At 36.5% G+C, this 22,115-nt stretch overlaps 3 protein-coding genes and 1 long non-coding RNA gene across 10 annotated transcripts in view; 2 read left to right on the top strand and 2 right to left on the bottom strand.

The window, feature by feature from the left end:
• LOC124307382 (H2.0-like homeobox protein) overlaps positions 1 to 6,416 on the bottom strand; it is a 9,540-nt gene extending 3,124 nt beyond the window's left edge. The window contains exons 1-2 of the mRNA XM_046769010.1: positions 5,823 to 6,416; positions 5,438 to 5,650 (exon numbers count right to left, since the gene is read on the bottom strand). Coding sequence (XP_046624966.1) covers positions 5,438 to 5,650; positions 5,823 to 5,955 — 346 coding nt within the window. The 5' untranslated portion in view covers positions 5,956 to 6,416. The remainder of the gene's footprint in view (positions 1 to 5,437; positions 5,651 to 5,822) is intronic.
• Positions 1 to 22,115, top strand: part of LOC124307415 (uncharacterized) — a 94,239-nt gene that overhangs the window by 64,248 nt on the left and 7,876 nt on the right. The gene's annotated exons all lie outside the window — the stretch shown is intronic.
• The window catches only part of LOC124307379 (uncharacterized), a 27,654-nt gene extending 5,539 nt beyond the window's left edge, over positions 1 to 22,115 (top strand). Inside the window, exons 1-5 of one of the 4 annotated variants that reach the window (XM_046769001.1) lie at positions 17,281 to 17,295; positions 17,810 to 17,944; positions 18,369 to 18,640; positions 19,121 to 19,267; positions 21,398 to 22,115. In XM_046769001.1, the coding sequence (XP_046624957.1) occupies positions 17,866 to 17,944; positions 18,369 to 18,640; positions 19,121 to 19,267; positions 21,398 to 21,667 (768 nt within the window). In that variant the 5' untranslated portion in view covers positions 17,281 to 17,295; positions 17,810 to 17,865 and the 3' untranslated portion in view covers positions 21,668 to 22,115. Of the gene's footprint in view, positions 1 to 17,280; positions 17,296 to 17,698; positions 17,945 to 18,368; positions 18,641 to 19,120; positions 19,268 to 20,149; positions 20,336 to 21,397 lie in introns of those variants that run through there. The other 3 variants (XM_046769002.1, XM_046769003.1, XM_046769004.1) reach the window with 3 other exon arrangements.
• Positions 13,061 to 17,441, bottom strand: LOC124307394 (uncharacterized). Of its 3 annotated transcripts, none has more exons than XM_046769032.1 (4): positions 17,272 to 17,285; positions 15,514 to 15,786; positions 14,648 to 14,934; positions 13,061 to 14,106 (listed from the first exon to the last, which is right to left on the bottom strand). In XM_046769032.1, exons 2-4 carry the CDS (start codon positions 15,668 to 15,670, stop codon positions 13,978 to 13,980), a joined length of 573 nt encoding a protein of 190 aa, XP_046624988.1. In that variant the 5' UTR covers positions 15,671 to 15,786; positions 17,272 to 17,285; the 3' UTR covers positions 13,061 to 13,977. The 3 variants fall into 3 exon arrangements, with proteins under 3 accessions (XP_046624988.1, XP_046624987.1, XP_046624986.1); XM_046769031.1 differs by lacking the exon at positions 17,272 to 17,285 and adding an exon at positions 16,096 to 16,213; XM_046769030.1 differs by lacking the exon at positions 17,272 to 17,285 and adding an exon at positions 17,316 to 17,441 and having other exon boundaries at positions 13,843 to 14,106.

The following is a 22,115-nucleotide window of genomic DNA, read 5'->3' as shown; positions in this document are numbered from 1 at the left end:
GATATATATTCGAGACTCGTCGAGATCTTAAACCGTGCGGCGGAAAGAAAAGACTCGTGCAACGGGTACGGAAGGGTGGAAAAAGAAAATAACCACAGCGATTTTCATTCTATTTTCTTTCGTACACCCTCCCGGTGGTCGCACGCGTTATAAACAATATCTGGGGTAATAACGCAGGGTAACTCCTCCGGAGAGCCTGTATCACCGTCCTCTAACAAGTATAAACCAGAAGCACGGAGGATCGTGCGGTGGAAGCTGGGCGAGAGAGCGAAGTAGTTAACTATAATACAACAGTGCGGACGATAACGAGAGCTCGGCCGGTTCGGCGCCCCGCCCCGGAGATTTCGAGCACTTCTCGGTGATTTAGTGCCCCAGTAAAGTACACAACATATGTACGAATCTAAACACCGCGGCCGCAGGGATCGCTCCAAACGATCTGGCCCACGAAGCACAAATTGCCCGAGCTTCTCGAGCCACCTACAACACCCGCACCGAGAAACCTAAAAATAATTTCGGCACTTCTTAATGGGCGGCCCCAGTTGGTTAGAATTTTTATTACGAGATGGCGGCTAATTTCTCATTTATCGCCGCTCTGAGTTTCGAACAGACTCACGTCTCACCGGGCAACTTGATTGTCCCATTTCAATTCCGTTGCAGTTGCGCCGAAAATTGTCATTGCAGGCTATTATACGCTGAATACATGTGTATATATATATATTTTTGCTGTTTCATCTCTTAACTTCGTTTCGTTTGAGGTAAAAAGTTTTTATTCAGTAGTGGTTGTTATTATCTTAATTGGTTCAACCGTTAAGCAATCGGTAGACTATCATTTTTTTCAGTAAGTCTTAATATTTACGTAGCAGTTAATACTAATTTAATACTTCTAGCTTTCTCTCTCTCTCCCTCTCCCGCTCGGGAAAATAAAACTAGACGGAAAGAACGTATTTTTTTCGAGGTACTGTTCACGAAAAAGGAAAAATTATAGGTTCGTTAGTGGAAAAAGAAAAAGAAAAGTATGAAAAATTGATTTAATATTTTTGAAAAAAATGATCGGTTAGTTAGAAAAAGTAATAAAAAGGGAAATGTTCAGGTTTTCCGATAAAACATTGAAAATCGATTCATTTCCGGTAGAGCCAGAAGTTCGGTTAAAACGAGACGTGGCAATTTTTGACGCCTATCATTTGGTTGTGAAATCCTGTAAGTTTGAGATTTTTTCATGCAGCCGTTTCCGGGACCATCGTGGGAATTTTTTGGACAAACCTACAGATTTTACAACTTCGAAATCGTAAAGATTGGCTGAAATTAGAAACAGTGATTTTGGACCGAAACCAATACTTTTATTGTGCAGCCAAAGTTGTCGCGAAGTAGGAAAAAAAAAAAAAAAAAAAAAAACGGCATAACTAATCATTTTTCATTATAATAATTCGTTGTGGAAACCATTGCGGAACTGTGTATTTTGGAGTACGTGAAGTTTATTTTATATACTACCAGTCATTATCACTGTTTAGAATAAACAGCCCCGGAGTTATTAAAAATACATGGCGAAAACAACTGTTTATGATGCAAGTCGTTAACATTAATGATCTCATGATATGTAATTGTAACATTCAACTGTTCGTTAAGTTTAGTTCATCTTATTAATTGAATTAAGGATGAGAATCATGTCATTCTCCTACGGATCCTAAAATTACTAGAAAAGACAAAAAAGCATAGTACAACTGACCGTGGACTAAAATACCATCTCACGTTATTACGAGAAGTACTCGTACAACTGTACTTGAGTTAATTAGCAGCCTACATATCAATATACACCGAAGAACCGTGGCTTACTTTTCACTGTTTAAAACAGTTATAGAATATCGTACGGTTAGGATTGTCAGATATATTTGCAGTTACTGTACAAACTTCATAAAACTTGCATCATGACTGTGGGCATAGGAACTAATTTTTGTATTACGTGGAGAAGATTAAGTGTAAAACTGCGCGTGCTTTTAAATTTTTTTAATACATCGCAAAGTGCGGCAACAATCTTATCCCTTTTACGGAGAAAAATCTGATTGGGAAACCATCGAAAAAAGTACCTCGACTTGTTAACGAAATAATTTTCAGTCTGTACCAATATAGTTGTGTTTCATCGATACAAGATAAAAGACACGATGCTTAGCCCTTTAAGAAGTGAATCAAATCTGGCGTTGAAAGAAAAATTTCAACATATTTCGATTCTGTGTCTCTCAAATCGGATATTTGATTTAATCAAAAATTATACGCATGTCAATTATAGTGTACATGTAATTTGTTTCAAGTTTACAACTTCACACGAATAAGTGACAAGTTTGTGTATTTATTTCATAACATTTAAGACCATTCTAAAAACATGTATATTTCTTTTTTTCCACTTATAAAAAAATTAATTTCAAATACTTTAGTTACAAAATGAGAAATGAGAACGAAAATGACACGCACGTTATTTTTCTACTACTTAAGCTGCACTTTTTCCGATACAATGGCTTCGTTCAGGTATTGGAACCGTTGACGATACTCGTTCCTTAAAAAAAAATCTGGTTGGTTACAATTTTTTTTTTTTTCCACGACTTTTCGAAACATACGTCCACCACCGGAACGGACAACCGTTCTGTAAGGGTTAAAATGAGAGGGGATGACGCGGGATTAGCGGACGAAGCGTGCATCCCGCCGATTTATAACTAGATCTATATCTCTGGAGAGAGCAGGTTAAAAGCCGCGAGTGTTTACGTGTGATGTAAACTTGGGGATGGCACTTAGGATGTCGTTTAAACACAGACAGGAAACACGAGAATACCTACTACCGGAGTGTAAATATTTTTCCCTTAGTTGCCATGCAGCGGTCGGTTCGACTAGGTATAAGTATAACCAGCAGCTACTCCTCCGTATGTGAACATTTGTTAATGATGCACAACGCGACCCGGGTCCGTTGTGAATACGGGGGGAAATACTGTAAATCATTCCATTTTACTTCATTCGGGTAGGTGCCGATTAATTCCCGTTAACGAATTAGTGTTTACAAGAAGAAATCGGGTATTACGAAAAGGATTTACGCCTAGTCATGGTTAACCAGATTTAGTGACAGAATCGTAAGAATAGTCGGGAGGACCGACGAGGCGATCAATCAGCCGACTGTGTGATAATTGATGATCGCTCTTTCGATTTTACGGATCAGGTGACGAATTCGCAATTTATCTTATTCGATGTTACGCCGAGCATAATTTATTCATGATTTATTGTTGCTCTCATTGGAAGTTCGCACTTACGGTGCACGAAAAATATTCGAATCAACGCTGATTGGTTCTACTTTGCGCTCACGTAATCACCAAAGGTATCAGGCGTGAGGTATTGTTGTGACTTAGCGTTGCCGTAGAGATCGTTTTTTATTAATATCCATCAATATTACTTTACGTAATCGTAATGATATAATTAAGAAACTTCTTTAATATAAGAAAAAAGTACGTAATTATGTCACTGCGATTATGTAACGTAATGTTGGTGAATATTGATAAAAAATTATCTACACGGCAACACCAAGTCTGTTCCTCTGTAATTCACACAATACGAATATATGGTAAAGATCAAAACGGTCGTTTATGCCTTCGAACTTATGAGAATGAGTTTCATATCGATTATCAACAATGAACATTCGATAAGCTTCGTATCGATTGATGAATAATGTTCAATTCTAGATGAAGTAATTTGATTCAAGATGAGACAATTTGTCATAAATTTTGAAAGGATATTGTCGAACATTTACCACAGTTAACACAGTCTGATACCTATTTTGTGATAATTTGGACTCGTAGACGCGATTATTGTGATACACAGTTATAAATAAGTTACACACACGAGGCGTGACTATGAAATATAATTAAAGACGTGTGAAATACAGTTTAATTTACTAGGGAATCGAAAAGTTGTACGATTTTCTGAACCATAATAATATTAAGAACAAATTAGCAGTCACGACTACCGAATGTATTTTTAGTATGAAATATACCGTCACTAATTTTAAACACACATATTACTCACTATCGTTACCACACTTGTTCAAGTTGAAGTTCTCAAGTTATCGTGACAAACATTATCCCGTAACTTTGTTACAATCTGTGATAAAATTGTGACAGCCAAAATATGAGGATGTTAGATGTTTTTAATAACTACCACGGAAAGGCATTCATTATTCGCGTATGAAGAATATTTGCAATTTGCTGACGAAATAATTGCTTCAAATTTTCACAATCATACTTCGTACACGAATTTTGAAATTCACAAATAAAAATATACACCGATAGAAATTTTGATGGCGACGCCTTTGCTTTTATGCATAGTTAATCATTTTATGCATATTTTATGAATAGTTATTCACAGAGAATTAACAGTCGTAATAATCAAATGAACAGACTGTCAAAATCACTATACAATATAGAATAAGTATGTGTACCTAATCGTTACTCATAGTGAAGGTAATTAATTTCCGGATTAGATAGAATCACAGGAAATCATATAAGAAGTCGTTAGAAATCACCTGGAAGGCTGCGAAATCATTGGAAATCAGTGGAAATCACTGGATTTTTACTGATTTCAGTTACCTCGATTGATAACTGTTTATTTCAGAGAGCATTTCAATGATTTTAGTACCTTCAATTTATGATTTGATTTCCAACTGTTAGCTTTATGATTTTCCTGATCGAACGTCCTCTCGTTCTGGATGCAAGAATTATGGGGTTTTTTCCGTTTTTAACTAAATAAATTTGCATAGACCCATTTGTAGACATTTTGTTAAGGGGACACAATCTTTCCTTGCGAATACGAAAATTAATCAAATAATTATTCAGAATTACAGAAAAAACAAGCCGGAGAAATAGTTTTTTTGAAATACTTGGCATGTCAACGTAAAGGGAAGAGTCTTAAAAACAGCCAAGTGGAAAATCTGAAACTGATAGGACTTGGCAGCCGAATGATAAAGTTTCATATGACAAACATGATTGTTTATTTTTCGACCGCCTATCCAATGAAATCAACACACCAAAGTCACCGGTGGTCAAATACCGTTGAATAAGTCTGCCTTTGGTACGATACTTTGTCATTATTCGATATTATTTTTTATCCAATTCATGTAGCATAAATAATATTGAAACGATAATTTTTATCAATTACCATAACTGACAGATAAAATGACAGTCGTACGAAACGATTCTACCCGCGTAGATCTGATTTCGCAATCGCAACAGAATCTTTCGGATTATGGTACCGATAAAAGAGTGAAAAACAATAATTTTCCTTAGTGTAAATAGTGGTTTGAATAATTTTTTTTATTATTCTGAGCCAGGATTTAGCGCCAAAATTGAGATATAAACCGAAAAATTGACCAACGGTAAGAGAAACGTGTTTTTGAGTTTGGCATATTTACCTCTAGCTATCGGTCGCACAAGGGGCGCTCTGTAGGGGTTGTTGTAGCTCTCGAATATATTGTAGTTGTGGTGCGAGAGGAGCGGAAAATTCGAATGAGGAAAACCGATCGAGGGACAATTCCTGACTGCTTCACAGCTGGCGCAGCCTCCCGGACAAGGGCACGACACCGAGGAGTTGTACAGGATGGGTATCGGCCTTGACACGGGTTCCTCTGAAAATGAAAGTTTTCTTCGCTGCATATGCCGTAACGACTTATTGAGAAATCTCGTAGCTCATCAACGACACGGTCAATTAAACGACACGCGCGCACGCAGGCGCCGGATTAATTTTTAATCGACTCGGCGTTTCGCCTCCGTTTCGATGGTTGCGTCGATCAGACTCACCTTCTTTCTTCGCCGATATTTCGTCCGACAATATCCTGTCCATGCCGAACTTTAACTGTTTCGATGCGTCGTCGGAAACCGATACTCGGGTGTCAATGTCCTCCATTTTCGAGATGCGATTAACAATTGTCATTTAGAAAGGTTGTTATTAAACTTTATCTCTCGAAGGATTGTCGAGTCTGGCGTAATTCTTTTTCCGCTGATATTTTCATGGCATATCAATCGGCTCACTTGGTCACAAAATCATGAGATTCTTTCCTTCCTTCTCTTACCGTTATTCTCCTTCGTATACATTTTAGAAACTCGTCGCGGTTCGATAATCGTCGTGCGTTTGTTATCACACAGTTTCACAACAACGGTTTAAAAAATTTTGTCGCGATAAATTCGTGCTCGGTTTAATTCGATCGGTTTATCAACGTATATTTAGAAAAATAATTTACGTCTCTTCGCGCAATCGCCGATAGCTTGTTTCCATTTTTCTCAACGTTTGCCGACGGATGAAGGAATGAGGAAAATCAGCCGTGGGTTCAAGGAGATCTTGAGGATGACTGAAGTTATGTGAATTTAAACGAGCATAGCTGTTGCAGCAGATGGCTGGACGAGCGTCTCTGCTCGTCGTTGAAGAGATTCGTTGTTTCCAAAATCTTCATCGTGCTTAACCGAGCCGAACGTTCATTGGCTGGCCTGAGATGCGAGGGCGTGGCGCTTCGGAAGATTGGTCCAGCCGAAGTGATCTCCCCGTGGCCGTCGAATATTCCGCTGCGAAAACAATCAGGGGAGCACATTGTTTCGTAAAATATCTGCGCTCAAATCAACTTCCTGTACGGCTAATAGCGTGTATCTTCGCGGGCAAACTTTCCATCGATTATTTCACTCCTTTATCTTAAAAACGCGTAAACGTTCTTCGGATATTATGGTTTATTGTCCGACGGATTATTTACCATTAACCTACGCACGCTGCTTCCGAACCGGTTCAACACCGAAAAAAGAATCACTCTTTGTGCTCTCCATACAGTTCTTGACTGTTTTCCTTTTTTCACCATAACCGGAAATTCATAGTTATGGGCAGGAAAATGATAATAGAGAAAATCTGGCGGTTCTCACTATTCTTGTTGATTATGGTCAGACGATATTGATGACAATACCTGGTTTTAGTGAAAAAAAGTATCCTAAAATAAATTATGAGAGTGGCTTACTCTTACACTGTTAAAAATTTTTGTATGGAACTTCTTACACTGTGTTAGAAGTTTTATCCGGATACGGAACAGTGCATTCACCACACATTTACTGTGTATTCAATTTACAAACACAATAAATTTACAACAAAATTTAGTGTTATCAAATTACTTTTTTCTGTTTTTCCTATAAATTTTAGTAAAATCAAAAATTTTCATTATAAATTTCAAACAAATGCATAGTAATTTACGCTGCTGCACTGGATTTGTACAGAAAATGTGCAGAAAAATTCACAATCATTTTTAGCAGTGTACGATCGCTCCAAATATCGCTAATTCCGATGAAACCTAATTCATTACTGACACGATTAGTATTATTTACAACGGAAGTATATAGACTGCGAATAAATTATTACGGATCAAATTTATTCTATCGCAACATTCTCCCATGTTCCAGTTACCGAAACTACATAGATCTAATGATCCATTCCATGCAGCACGTTGTTTTATTTTCGATTAAATTTCGGTTTATGATATGGTGTATAAATATCGCGGTTTTAAATCATTTGTTTTTTTCATTGCCTAGCGTTTCGTAGATTTATTTTCAGGCTAAACATTCAAAAAAAAAAAAAAAAAAATGAAAAATTCGAAGCGCAAAGAGCGTATATCTAGGTTCAAAGCCAAAAGAACGTATATATCTGTTTTCTATGTTTAGTTCGAAAATAAGTCTGCGGAACGATTGGCAATGAAAAAACAAAAATTACACGCCCCTTCGGCATTAGCGCCACGATATATTCGAGATGGGTCAGTAATAGGAATCTGTTTTCTCCTATTTAACCCCGAAAGAGATATAAATGAGTTTTCAAGCATGCAATTGTACAAGAATAAATTAAACACCTGTCCTATATCGCCGCGCACATTTACGGACGTATCTTCAATGTATATTTTATTGGATAACGCTTCGTATGCGCGGAGCTCGAAATCCGATTGCACAGTTTGGTAATTCGTTGAAATTAAAATTGCATCCACGTATAATTTCAACTAATTTAGAGTCCTCGTAGATTCGGCAATAAATCCGATACCCGGGTTTGTTCACCGGCCGTTTATCTCTCTTCCCGTTAATTACGACTCTAACTTCAGAAAGGCTCAAACGCTCAGAAGCAGCTCAAAGTCGTATTTGCCCTGTCCGCGTTACGGCGCTATGGCCGCAACGGGCTCGAGATTTATTGATTTATAATTTTTTGGTGATTATCCGCTGTACGAGCACTCACGTCAATTGATAAAATATATTGTCCGTTTACGGACTCTACGATATATGTTTATTATATTATATATTCAATAAAGGTGAGAATCGTACAGTTAAGGCCATTACGGGTCACAACTATTTTTACATCCTCATCCGCCCAGTTGAACAAAGTACTAATTTCCGATTAGCAAATAAGAATTTTCGGAATATCGCAGAGATCGCCAAAGGCGGAAGTATATACGCCGTATGTTTTGAAACTCCGATCGCGGTATCGTGGAGATTTTTTCAATATTATATTTATTTCCATGCGTGCCGATAAATTTCTAACTTCAGTAACCTAGAGCGAAAATTTAGCAACCGTTAATAACTTGGTACGATTTACAGTAGTTTTTTTAGATTGATAATAAAATATCTTTTCTCCGATGAATCTTGGATCTCTAAAAAATAAACTTCGTGAATAATTTATCATTTGTATTATAACGTATGTGGAATTAGATAAATGTCTGTGGGCTTAATATATTTAGAAATAATTTGCAAATCTCTCTTGGAAACAAACGAATGTTAGTCACAATTAGAAAAAGACCACGAGGTAGTTTAAAAAAATAAAAACCATTTTTTTTTCACCATAAAAACCGAATTATTAAACAAGTCTTAGATATATTTTTATATCATAAATAGTATACTGAAATAATTCGCTTACGTTAAAAGTTGTAAGAATTTTTTTTTACAACCATTTTTTTTTATAATAATTCACTTAATTAAAAGTTCCGACATTTCTATTTCACAATTTCTAATGTAAGTGTATTATTTCTGTATATTATGTATAAAAAAAAAAAATTAGAGTACAATTTGTAGGAACACGGCTAAAACTTATTTAAATGATTACGCTACTGTGAAATTGTGAGAAATTGTTCGTTTTTTTCCTTTTTAAGAGATAGTTTGAACGATTAACGTTATAATATGCAATACGAGGATCGATAGTAAGACATTTGAACTCAATTTTTGCACTCAAAAAAAAAAAAAAACAGTGTTCAAACTCGAAACGCGATTTCCGGGAGACTACGTTTTTTTTAACGATGTATAATCGATGAAACGCCTTGAAGTTTGGTACTGTTCAGAAAATTAGATGTAAATAATGGATCGTCGACGCAGGTTCCACTAATTAACGATAAAGTACAAAAGTGAACAAGGCGGGTTAATAATCAAAGATTTCTAATGATATCGCGAGAGATTAGAATGACAAACGAAGCTTTACAAAATGGAGAACTTCAACTTGAACTGCCATGACTTCGCTACTTTGCCGAAACAGATACACATCTTCAAAGGAATCGTATTTTTCGGCTGACGAACGATTGTATCGTTATTTATTATTCATTAATTATCAATAATGATGCAACATATTCTTAACCGAAAAGGTCTAGAAGACTTGAGGAACTTTTTTTTTTTCGTCATCGAATAGTAAGAAAGTTTCATTAGCCAAAAGCTGATACAATGTAGTTGTGTGATGATTGTTAAATTTGATTATTAACAATGATTAAATTCTTTGTATAGTTTCCAACTACCAATATTTGCGATTTCACGTACGGATACCTTTAGGATCTTAGTATTTTAATAGTACCTACTTATGCATAAAATATCGTTAAGGTAGGTATTCGTAAAATGCATATTTACACTAATCATCCCCCTATAGCCTTTGTACGAAATTTACAATGTATAATGATATCTTTCACGTACGATAAATCAACGAATATCTACGATCATTTTGCAATATTCTCCTGAATTTGAAAGATGAAAGCGAAATAACGGTGTCTTGAGAAGAGGTGATAAAAAAAAAAAAAAAACAAGAAGGAACCGATAAAAAAATAAAATTGTTAGATCAGAGCGGATTTCCGTCACAAAAACTACGGAACAACGATTCAAGAAACGCAACTAACGTTGCTCGTTCTGAATTTTATTAAAACAGTCATATTCCCTCAAACGAACGAATTATTTGAAAATTGCGATGGTAAAAACTAATTACTAAAAATTTCTGTGATCAATTGATGAGGTCAGCATATCAGAGCTCAATTTGATGTCGAACCATTTTTTGAGAATTCATTTGCAAACGTCAAATTGAGTCAAAATGAGTTTCGGTGTTAAAAAATCGTAGAATAATGCTAGTTCTATAACGCTACACATTACAATGATTGGGATTTTTCATATTCAAATATACGTTTGTTTTACATTTCTTTTTCAGTATTCACGCAGGATATCACTGAAATTTCATTTAATTTTATTGGCTTCATTCGCGCTTTTGATCTTTTGCTGCAACGTTCTTTCTATCGGACTGTGCTGTTGATATATTTTCGAAGCATCACAGTTACGCGTTTTCCAAGAACTAGGCATCGCGGATCATAAAATCGAGACCGAAGAGAACATATAAAAAAAGTGTTGGATATAAATTGAATGGAAATATCACACGACGCGTAGAATTACATTATTTTTACATGAAAACAGTAAAATAGAAACAGAAAAAAAAAAACCACTCGAACGTGTTGATAACTTTACGAAAGATTTTACATTGAAAAAAACGTAATTGCCAGTAAATTCTAATCAAATGAGAATCGTTACAATAATAATTTAAACATCGATAGATTAAAAATGAATTCGATATTCAGTGTAACTATAGTTGTCAGTATTCCATTTTCTGGTTTAATGCGACGTTAAATCTGTTCGTTTAGTTGTTAAAATTTTTTCAACCAAGCACGATCTTGACATGAATTTATTTCATACAGATATTCCAGGTAAAGGTAAAAAAAACGAAACGGCATTTTCATTCAGTGCCCATGATTATATAATTTTCGGTTAAGGTGAAAAATGAATAAATTATACCGTCATCGACTATACCAGCATAACCACAACCAGAAATTACTCTCCACGCAGGGTGTCTTACAGAAAGCACAGGGCTAAGACGCGTGTTTAACGGTTAATTATATCAATTCGGTCTCAACTTAGGGATGCGTAAGCTGCAGCAGAGACGTGGTCGTAATTGCTCTATAAAACACCGGTCTGACTCGAGCTGTGTTAAGGGAAAAACGTACGTACGTACGGTATGTATAATATACAGATACGTATGCGCACGTGTGTACGACGAAAGAGGATGATTATATCTCTTGAAGCCATATGGTTATCTTTGTATACCGGGACGTAGCATTCGGTATATATACACCGAGTTAAATGTTTATTTGGACAGCCATGTTTGAAGCGGGTTCCTCCGCCCCCACGCTCGCTTATCCCGAATAATATGTACACAACTTCGTACCTCTATTCGATTTTATTAGGTTTTAAGATTTTCGATAACTAGCCTGGCCGCTCCGTCGAAGACGAAGGTGTGAAAATAACGCGGCTTTACTTCCGCTTCTTCGCTATCGCTGTCTTCCTAAATTTATTATTCGATGATTAACAATTCGAGCCTCGTAATCATTATTTGTACCGTTGATGTACTCGAAACCCGACTATAACACTTTGTGCCCGTTTTGCCAACAATGATTTATTTCCACTTTGACTAGAACACGCTGTCGATTCATGTATCGGAACTATGGTACTGTGGATAAATTGTTTTTCACATTTCTTTTTTTTTTACAAACCAACTACAGTTTAGCTTCGGTGATCTCATTCAAAGTTTTACTAAGAAGTGCGAAAATTAGTGGAAAATACTCCGCAGTTATCCAGATAAATAACAAAAACAAAAAAGTCATGTCTCGAAGTCATGATGAATATATTTCATCTGACGTGCTCAAGTCTTTTGCATTAAGTATTTATGCATTTGTCAAATTCGATACGCCACGGGTTTCGTCGCAATAAAATAATACATTCAATTATAACCGTTTTATAAATTAGAAATGAATAATATAATTAAAGAAAAAAACTACACGGATCATTTTTATGATCTATTCAAACGTATATTAGCTACAATCTGAATTAATATTCAAGATAAATTATTTAGTCATCATTATTATTACTACTTTTATTCTATTCATGAGAACGAGGCTTACTTGTATTTCACCTCATAAACGAGTCTTGATGAAGTTGATGAACGGCGATGTAATAATTGAAATAAGTCAGTGGTATATATAGGGAATTCTATGCCTATTTGACCAACTTCTGACCTTCTACATTTCTGATTTCGTTTAAAAAAATTTTTCTAAAATTGTCCCAACTCTGAAACAGTACCCTGTTTTTTTCGGATTTTCAATTCAACTGCTTAATTATTTACGAATATTTAAAGTAATTTTGAAAAGGACCTCATTCAGAATTCTCAAAGAATTCTCAGAAGCTGTATTTTTTGCTTGAAACATTTCCAGACCAGCCCCACAATGGGCTGATTTTTTTCCAGTTTCTTCAGCAGTTTCAATTTTTTCTGCTAAAACTAGCTAAAACATTGTTTGAACGTCTTAAAAATTTGCGAAAAATTCTCATAACTTCTATTTTTCGCTTAGAACATCTCTAGACCGGTTCCATAATGCAATGATTTTTGTCTATTTTTTTGGCACATTCAACTTTTTCTTATCCACTTCATAATGAAACCAGTCCAGAAATATTCTAAGTGAAAATAAGAAAAATAAAGAATTTTTCTCAGTAATTCTCAGTCCATTTAAACAACGTTTCGATCGATCAAAAAATTGAAATTGCTTAAAAAAAAGCCCATAGTGGGTCTCGTCTTGCAATGTTTGGAAAAGAAAATATAATTTTCCACAATTTTGTGAGAATATCAAAAGAGATCCTTTTCAAAATCACTCTCAATATTTATAAATAAGTAACCAGTTGAATAAAAAATCTGAAAAAATGTGCGGTACTATTTCAGAGTTGGGAGAAGGGCAGAAAAAATGTTTCAACAAAATCAAAAACGGTGAGGGTCAGACTTTGGTTGGGTTCGCATGGAATCCCGTTCCACTCGTCAACATGTGAGTAACTATCGTTATACGAAGGACCGAGTTGCGACACTGAAAGACTCAATATTCATAAAAAGTGCTTGTGCGAGCCTAGCAGTGCTTATATTAATTAAATATGAATTCCTGAACACGTTGGACCACCAGTCGTGCACTGCGGGGAGTTCCCACTTCGAAATAAACCAGGTGTTGAACGTATATAGATATTCGTGGTAAATATCTGTAAACCAGCAAGCCAGGTATACATCTCCATAGTCGATGTGATGTAACTTATGAGATTCGAGTAATGGGGAAACGTATTCGGTATTATGATCGCCTCGTCTTGTTAGAAGATTTCATTTCATTTTTTCTAACGTGACGTATAAAAAGGTATTTTTGAAGGGCATTTTTCATTAGATATCAGCGCGTTTAACACACGGAAATAAAGATTCCGTCAAAGTTATTCTATGATATTTTCTGTTGTAGCTTGTTCCAATCGATTCCGGATGTGATTCTGTAAACCTTTTTATAACGTCCAGCAGCTCAAAAAGCTTTGAATCAACATTTCGTTTAAAATCCTCAAGACGAATTCCATCTACTTTATGATACGGAAAAATTTCACAGTATATTCTGTTGGAGATTATTTGGTATAGCTATTTTCTATCATTAAACATTTATTCAGACGAAATTTTTATTAACGCTGCAATACGATTGCCTAGAACTAAATGTTTCCGTGTCACATTGACTACGAATATTGGTTTCTAATAGTAATTGACGATTGAAAAATGTAATAATAAAACGTACACTCGTGAAATGAAATACACGGTTCAATTATACAGCGCGTAGCCTTCCGACAGCATAATCATCCCTTCGTACAATCTTTCGGTGTTGAAATCGTTCTCCATCGGATCTTGAAAAGCTGATCTCTTGGGCCGTTTCACCGCAGTTTGCAGTCCCTGGAACAAAATACTGAAATTAAAAACAGAATCGATACATCGATGCTTCCATTCAAATTGGTTTTAAATAGTCAAAAATTATATTACGTTCTACTTGACGGTAGCTCAATCTATCTTGATGACTATTTTCTGCAAAAATATTGGAATAGATCCTAAAATTATTTCTAGGATTTTCTGCGAATTTTTAAATAAATTGGAACACTTCGTGCAGTTTTGTACAAGAAATTGTTTTCGCACAAAATTGTAAACATTTATAGTTTCTCATAAAAACTTGCATTTTCGTGACGATTTGCATTGTTTCAGTAAAAAATCTAAAAAACACTCCAATTTTTAATGAAAATTAATAATTATTGATGAAAAACAAGGCATATTCACAATTTTACAATTTCTGTCAAAATTCGTAGTAATAGAAATTTTCACCAGGGTGACGATTATAATAATTCCATAAATAGGTGCTCGGTGTCACAATCTCTTCGTAAAATCAGATAACAGAATGAATTTTTAACCAGCCATTCTCAATTAAAATCGAGCTTGATTGTACCTGCAGAAATATAACGTTTCCTTGCTGGGCGACTGCGGCATTTCTCCTTATGGCAGTGATGATAAGAGTCAAAAGGTACCCTCCGAACGCGAAGAAGGACAGAGCAGTGATAGCCAGCTGGAAGAACTTGGATATTTTCGAGTTTTTACTCCACCCGTCTTGCCAGTAGTCGTCGTGACGTCGAACACTTTTTGAATGCGGCCTCGTAAGAGGGAGCGCAACTGGCAGAATCGACGAGGAGCGTTCAAAATCGGTTTGCAGAGTCACGTTGTCCTCCTGCGACTGGTCTGAAACGCAACGAGTGATTTATGACGATTGGGACCCGTTGGGCAGACCCAATTTTTATTCAGAAATCAAAAGTTAAGAAACGAGAAAAATCCGTTTGAAAAATCCCCGGCAATGTTGTTTGCGTCAATAATAATTAACACGACTGAAACAATACACCCGCTATATGCATTGGAATCGCACAAGCTATGTATTCGTGTGACGTCAACAATTTGAGAAATGATTTGTCAATCAGAAAGATCAAAATAATTAAACTCTGGCGTTTTGTGCGAGCTCAGTTTGCTCGCTGGTCTGATTCGTTAGCAGACTGTTCACTAAAAATATGCAATAGGATCATCGAAATTCATTCATTTATGTTTGATGAATTGTCGGGAAAAAACTTCATCCCACACACTCTGAGGTCTATCTAAAAATGACGTGAGATAAGTGAAAATTAAACGTAACATTTAATTTTCAGGATGATTACGATAACTTTCTTTCTTTAAATAGAAGGTTGAAATGTTGAAAACGGGTATAATTGTTCATATGTCTGCAAGATTGCACCAATCCCATTACGCCAAAAGAATAATAGAGAAACGAACCCTGGTCGATGGTGAACACTGATTTCATGTGGATCAATTTATCCATCGGCAGCTGACTCAGGCTTCGAACCTCGTTAAAGAATAGTTCTAAACCAACATCCGCCGTGGCTAAGGCACTCACCGCGCACCCAATTAGTATAAACAGTTTATTCCACATCGCTTATCACTTCTCTGATTTTTTTTTTTTTTTCTCTTCTTGGGCAATCGGAGTTCAATCAGCGACCGGTCTCGATTTATTTTCTGTAATTAGTTCACGAGCTTTCCTGCACGACACTAAAACAGATTTGTACAGATTACATGGATCGTATCGAATTTTTATCAAGTTACAATAGAATATTGATATCAGGTAGGATGTAAAACCCAGTGTTGTTGTTGTTGTAAACAATATACAATGAAATCTCGAAATTCTGTTATCGGCAGAAAAAATCTGCCCACACTTTAACCGACTTATACTGTGACATCGGTAAGATGAACGTTTGAATTTTAATGATATAATATAGTTGTAGATCAGGCAAATTCTAGGATTTTTACAATCAATATCCAATAATGTAGACAATGAATAAAGAAGTCTTAGATAGGCACCAGCGTAAAACTCAATTGTAGCGGTATGCAGACCGCGACTTCGCAGCGAGGAGCTTAACTGTTAAATTCCAACTTGAAACGAGCGAAGCCGCAGATAGAATATGCATGCTCGGCAAAGCACGAAACAAGTAGACCAGGTAGACTGAAAAGAGACGAATACTGACGCGTGACGATGAGGTGATTACGTAATTACCCCTTGTGACTCCGTTAAAAATGAATCCCTGGCGGCGTATTTGCGTAGGACAAAAATTGTCCAATGGTAATAATGTCAACTTGGGCGGTCTGCTTCGAGAAAAATTTAACTGCACTTTTTCAGAACCTGCAATGCCAATTTTCAAAGAATACCTGAGTTTTGATAAAGCAATAGCTATTGTCACTCGGAAATTTCAAATTTGGACCAAACCGGTCAGATTATTGATCCGTAATCAAAGCGTGATCGCACTACTGCTTCGTGATGTTAATTTTAAAAACATGTTAACCATCTAATTACATAAATCTAATCCATCACTTCTCATCTTGTTCGAATGTGAATCATTTTTTTTTTCACTAATCGCTTGCAGTGGATTCTTTCTTCAGCCACTAGACTTTACAATCACCGAAACGTTCTTTGCTAAATTTATATCTACGTGCAAAAACCTATAGACGCAAATCAAAATTCTTTTCAGGCGACTTTTGAAGAATAAGCCCACAGTGTACATAGAAAGTAAACAATCTAAGTTACGGAAGAAAACGGTTTCGGAAATCTTAAAAAAAAACAAAATAATAATAATATATATGTTACATCTGAACGTTCTTTGTTCCAATTTACTGTTTTTGATTTTCATATACGAGGGGATCGATTTCTTAAATAAAATCTAAACTCAGTCAGTTTTAGTTTCACGAGTCAAACCCTGGATTCATTATTTTTGTAATGCAGCAATTTCTTTCCGACCTGTACGACCGATGCATCGTTAACTCGAAGCTACAAACAGCGCGATCACTAGGTGTGTACTTGAAATCGAAAGAGGACAGGAATTGGGCGCAAGGCTACGCATCTGAAGCATAACTTATTCTTGGCTCGACTAAGAAAACGGCGGGCACTGAGTACAACAATCCGTGTATTCGTTCTCAGTGTGTATTTTATTGTTAGCAAAACGCAATCCCGTCCAAGCGATTCAAACGTAGGTTGCAACCCACGCGACAAAGATCAGTGATTTCGAGGTGATTTGCTTCTGACAAACCTTTCGTTACACTTAGAAAAAAAATATCACTACCTGATAGATTCGACAATTTCATGTCCTTTCTATAAAATAAGCACCAATAAAAAACCGAGAAAATTGCACATCATCTGGCGAGGTTATTCTTTTTAAACTGCGTATAAATTCACGTCCGTGTTCCGAAGGGTCTGAATACACTGTGTAGGTACATGGGAATTAGGTAAAATTAGCTACATGTTCACATCTGTTAGAAAGAAGTTAGCGGTGAGTATGATTGTTACGTGACTATCAGCGTGAAACTCAATTTCCGCGGTGTGTGGACCGCGACTTAGAGGCGAGAATTGTTTAACTGTTAAACTAAGTCTCGAAACAAGTTACGAGAAACTGGAGACGACACGCATGCTCGTTAATTCGCGAAGGAAGTAGACCAGGTAAAATGGACAAAGGTGGATACCGCATGATAATCACGACGCGCAATAATGAGGTGATGTTGTAATCGTCACTCGTGATTCCGTTAGCAGTGAAGACCCCGAGGTGAAAACTGCAGTGTCGAAGAAATTGTCTTGTCGCGAGGATGTCCGCAAATGCGATGCTTCTCCTTGGCCTCGGTCTTCTGTCTTTTGCCCATACTTATGCAGCAGTGCAACGTCCAGGTGAGTGGACAACAATTTTTTGCAGAGCCCACACGTGGAGAGAAATTTCGAATCGTGGTTCACACTTCACAGCACTCAACTACATGCGTTCATTATTAATAATTACCGAAAATTTTGTCAATCTAGGTAGAGAGTGAAAATGAGTTTTATGGTAGACGGCTATAAAAAATTGAATATGTTTTACTGCACTTTTAGATTATTGTTATTTGTACGATATTTTCTTGTAACTATTGTGATGGTCTGATGTTGACGCAACAACAAATTGAAGGTCTTATTGAATTTAAGTTGCGGTATAATACAACTGTAATCACATTTTGCTCGAACTTTCTAGTAACTATATAATTGAATTTTTCCTAGTGTGTAATCATAGCGAGCAGTCGAGTCACCGTAGAATGAGCAATTAAGAACTTTGGGCACTTTTCAGGGGTTTTGGATACGATTAAATCGGGTTTGGAATATGCTAGCAGCTACATCGACATTGCTAAGGATATAGCTGACCTTGTCGCTACAAGCTTGGGACACGAGAAACGAAATCGTGGTGATAATGGAAGTGATCAACCCAGCGAGAACTTTGCTGGAAAGAAAAAATATTTTGGAAACCAAGGTCTGGTGGCTGCTTTTTTCAAGCTTCTTGGTCTTGATCCGACCAAGATCAACGCCATCGCCGTTAACAGCGCAATCTTTCTGGCACAAATGGTTCGTTTCGTTCTGGATATTTTCGGGCAGTTAGTCTTCTTCTTTTAAAACACTTGCTGATTGGTTTTTTTTTTTGTTCATGTCCGGTAAAGAATACACAAGTCAATACGTGCCGGAGGTTGTAGATCTTAAAGATACCTGAAATGTAGATTTGGAAAGAAAGGTTTTGTAAACCTTCCGAAGGTTCTAAATAGTTAAAATTCCGAATCATTCAATGTTCAAAAAACACATGCAGCCTCACTCCGCGTGAATGCCTTACATAAATTATTCGTCGTCAATTTGAATCATCGGGAATTTCTACCCTGTGAAAATTCGAATCGGTCAAAACTATGTAAAGTTGGGAATTCCAACGCGCGTTCAAAATTTTAATTCTGATCAAGATCAGGAACTGATGCAAACTTGAGACGACATCTTTTTTTTTGACCATTTTGTGATCATCTGGTGAATAATTGTTCAAACAATACAACGTGGGTCTCGCAGATTAGTACTGCCTTCAACTTGAAGTCAAAACTCGATCGATCGAGAGGAATGGACTTGAAATTAGAAGAAGATCAAGATCCACTGACAGAGGATGGTAATTGGATCCGAGGTCCGATGCGGCTTATTCTTGATTCGACGAACGAAAGGGTGAGCATTGTATAGTTTGTGTACTTGTGGACGAATCCACCACAAGGAGTCGGCCGCTGAAGCAATCATTGTGTCACCCCTTATGGTAGTCAATTTGTAATCGTTGTAATCGCGTTGAAATCATGAAAACTTCAGCAATCTAGAAATAATTTTTTAGTAATGTATTCATTTGCCATCATATAGTAGTCATTGTGATTACAGTAATCATGAAATCTTTAAAACTTTGACCTTAATTATACGAAATTTGAAAATCATACCAGTCAGCCAGAGTCGTATTCGTTGTTCGTCAGCAAAATGATATCATGTAATGCCACGTAACTTGTCTATAGTCATACGTGTATAGTCAAATTGTAATCCTTAGAATAGGAAACCTTTCGGTAATCATAAAAATTTTATGCGATCTCTGTAGTCTGCAATCACTGTGTCACTTTCTGAGCGGCTGACCCCTCGATTCGCTGACTTTTGGCCAGTTCTTTAGAATCCAACTTTCGAACTGATTGAAAAGTTGTGTTCATGCTCCTTGAACACCCTCGATCTACAGATCCTCTTTAAATCATTTGTTTCGTGAACTGTTTTTATCAGTACCATATGTACTACAACATTGTATCATCAACTTTGGTCTCGGACTTGAGTATCTTTTGAAAATAATGCCTCTTCCCAGATTTTATCATCGCCTTTATTTTTATTTTTTTGACGTGCTTTCACTTACGATTAGTTCACTCCGAGGACCCTTTTAATCGATATTTTGACTTCACGAGTGACCTTTCGTAACATTGGTGTCATAAGTGCGATCTTTCACTGACGAATTTTGATTAAAATTACATTCAAAAATATGCAACAATAATTTTAATAGCAACAGATCTTAACAAAAGTATTTCGAAGCCTACAGAGTCTTGTAAAACGGGTACTAGAAGTCAAGACTATAGAACGATCCCGACTCCAGGACGAAGGATCTCTCGGACTACAGAAACGTTTTTTTTTTTTCAAACCATCACCCGAGGTCTGATGTCATTCAAAAGGGAAGCAACATTTTCCCAGTTTTTCGTCGAATAAAGCTGATATTCTCTTCAATGGGATCATATTAAAATTCAATTCACGGTCATGGTGCAGAAGATGATTTCGAAATCTAGGAGCGTGACGAAAAACTCCTGAAGGATGGAAATCAAAGTACACCGCGAGCCGCAGAGAATGTGTAACCTAGAGCTATCCAACATCTCTTTCAATTTCGGTGATAACTTTTCTCGTATTGTAAATGGTTACGAAAGAATTTCGAATAATATGGAGAACGACAGATTACTTTAACTTCAGAAGTTGGATCACAGAAACGAATGAATGAAGTTTCTCATGATAAGATTCGGATTACTAACTAACAGTGTAAAAAAAAGTACTTAAGATGGTACTATTAAGTGGGCTATTTACGAATAATAATTCAAAATGATTAGTCGTCTCGATAATTACGGTTCGTGATTTCAAAACGTTAGTCGGTCATGCTTTACCATATTCTTAAGGCTAGGGTAGAGATCAAATAACTAAATTCAAATTTATAAATTCATTGAGAGATCCTGAATTACAGGACCATTCGAGGCTCGCAGCCTCTTCGTCACTGCGTGAATTGGGCGGATCCGGATTCTTGAAGAAGCGAAGTTATATGCGTACCAAATATCGCGGAGCAAAATTTTTCAAAAATTCTTCACTTTCAAAAGCATTGAAATAGAAGTTTGGAAAAAATAAAAATGTTTTTGTATACGGACACTTTAGAATAAAAAAATAAGAAAACGAATTGGCCGAATCAAAAATGGTCGGGTCAAAAACTTGATGGCTTCATTCGGAATGCCCCGTATATGAGATGGGGAAAGGTCGAAAAAACCTGTTTTTTTAATCCCTGAGGATCTACTTTCAAGGGGATTCATTTTAAGGCCTGTTTTACTTGAAAACGAAAACGGCAATACAGAGTTTGAATTCTGTCGATTAGTGAAAAGGAAGTGTCAGGGAAATGTAAATTAGCATAAATAAGTATGCATAAAATATGACATTATTCCAAATTACATTCCCGTCATAGTTCCTTGGCTATTCCGCATGCTCCATTTTCGTTCGATGACGAAGTCAAGTCATCCGTATCCAATCTTCCAGATCCAACGTCTCGTCGCCCAAGCTAAGGACGAAAACTTGCCGAAGCACCTCGTCGATCGCATAGACGGACTTGACACGGATTGTGTTCGTCTTTTCGTCTGCAAGGCTGCGCCGGTTATTTGGGCTGCCCAAAATTCCCTGCGTGGAAAAGGAAACGGAAGTAAGAAATGGGACATGACTTCGTGGCTCCCTTCCAGACTAGAGTTTCAGGAAAATGGAGACAAGTGCGAAGAAAATCACACAGCTTGTCGATTGTTCCCAGAATCGTAGGTTTTTTACACGTTACACGTCGCCTAAGAACATTGTATTGTATATTGTACATGGAATGAGAAATATATGTGTATATATAGATCCGCTCTTTAACGGTTAACGGTCAAGTTAACGATGTATAGTATTTCTGAATACATCTCAAACTCTGGATATTTTTAAGCGATGTGAATACGTAGAATTTTATGATTGCTCAATTTCAGTTTGGTGAATTCGCTGTTTCCTGCAGGCAGTTTACGAGGATGGAATATTGCATCATCGTTGGTTTTTTTGTAAATATTCACATTAACAGATGAAAATGTAAGTTTAAGACAAATGCATAAAATATCCAAAAATCTGGATACTGCTTTTAAAGATTGAAACGAAAACTGGTCCGTTGCTTAAGGAGGGACTCTAAGGTGGAGGTTGTTTTTTCACCGCATATTCTAGAATTTTTTTTCTAAAAATCTTT

Source organism: Neodiprion virginianus, chromosome 6, assembly GCF_021901495.1.
Source record: "Neodiprion virginianus isolate iyNeoVirg1 chromosome 6, iyNeoVirg1.1, whole genome shotgun sequence".
NCBI lineage: Eukaryota > Metazoa > Arthropoda > Insecta > Hymenoptera > Diprionidae > Neodiprion > Neodiprion virginianus.
The sequence above is the reverse complement of the archived record's forward strand: the minus strand, read 5'-3'. Positions and strand labels throughout refer to the sequence as shown.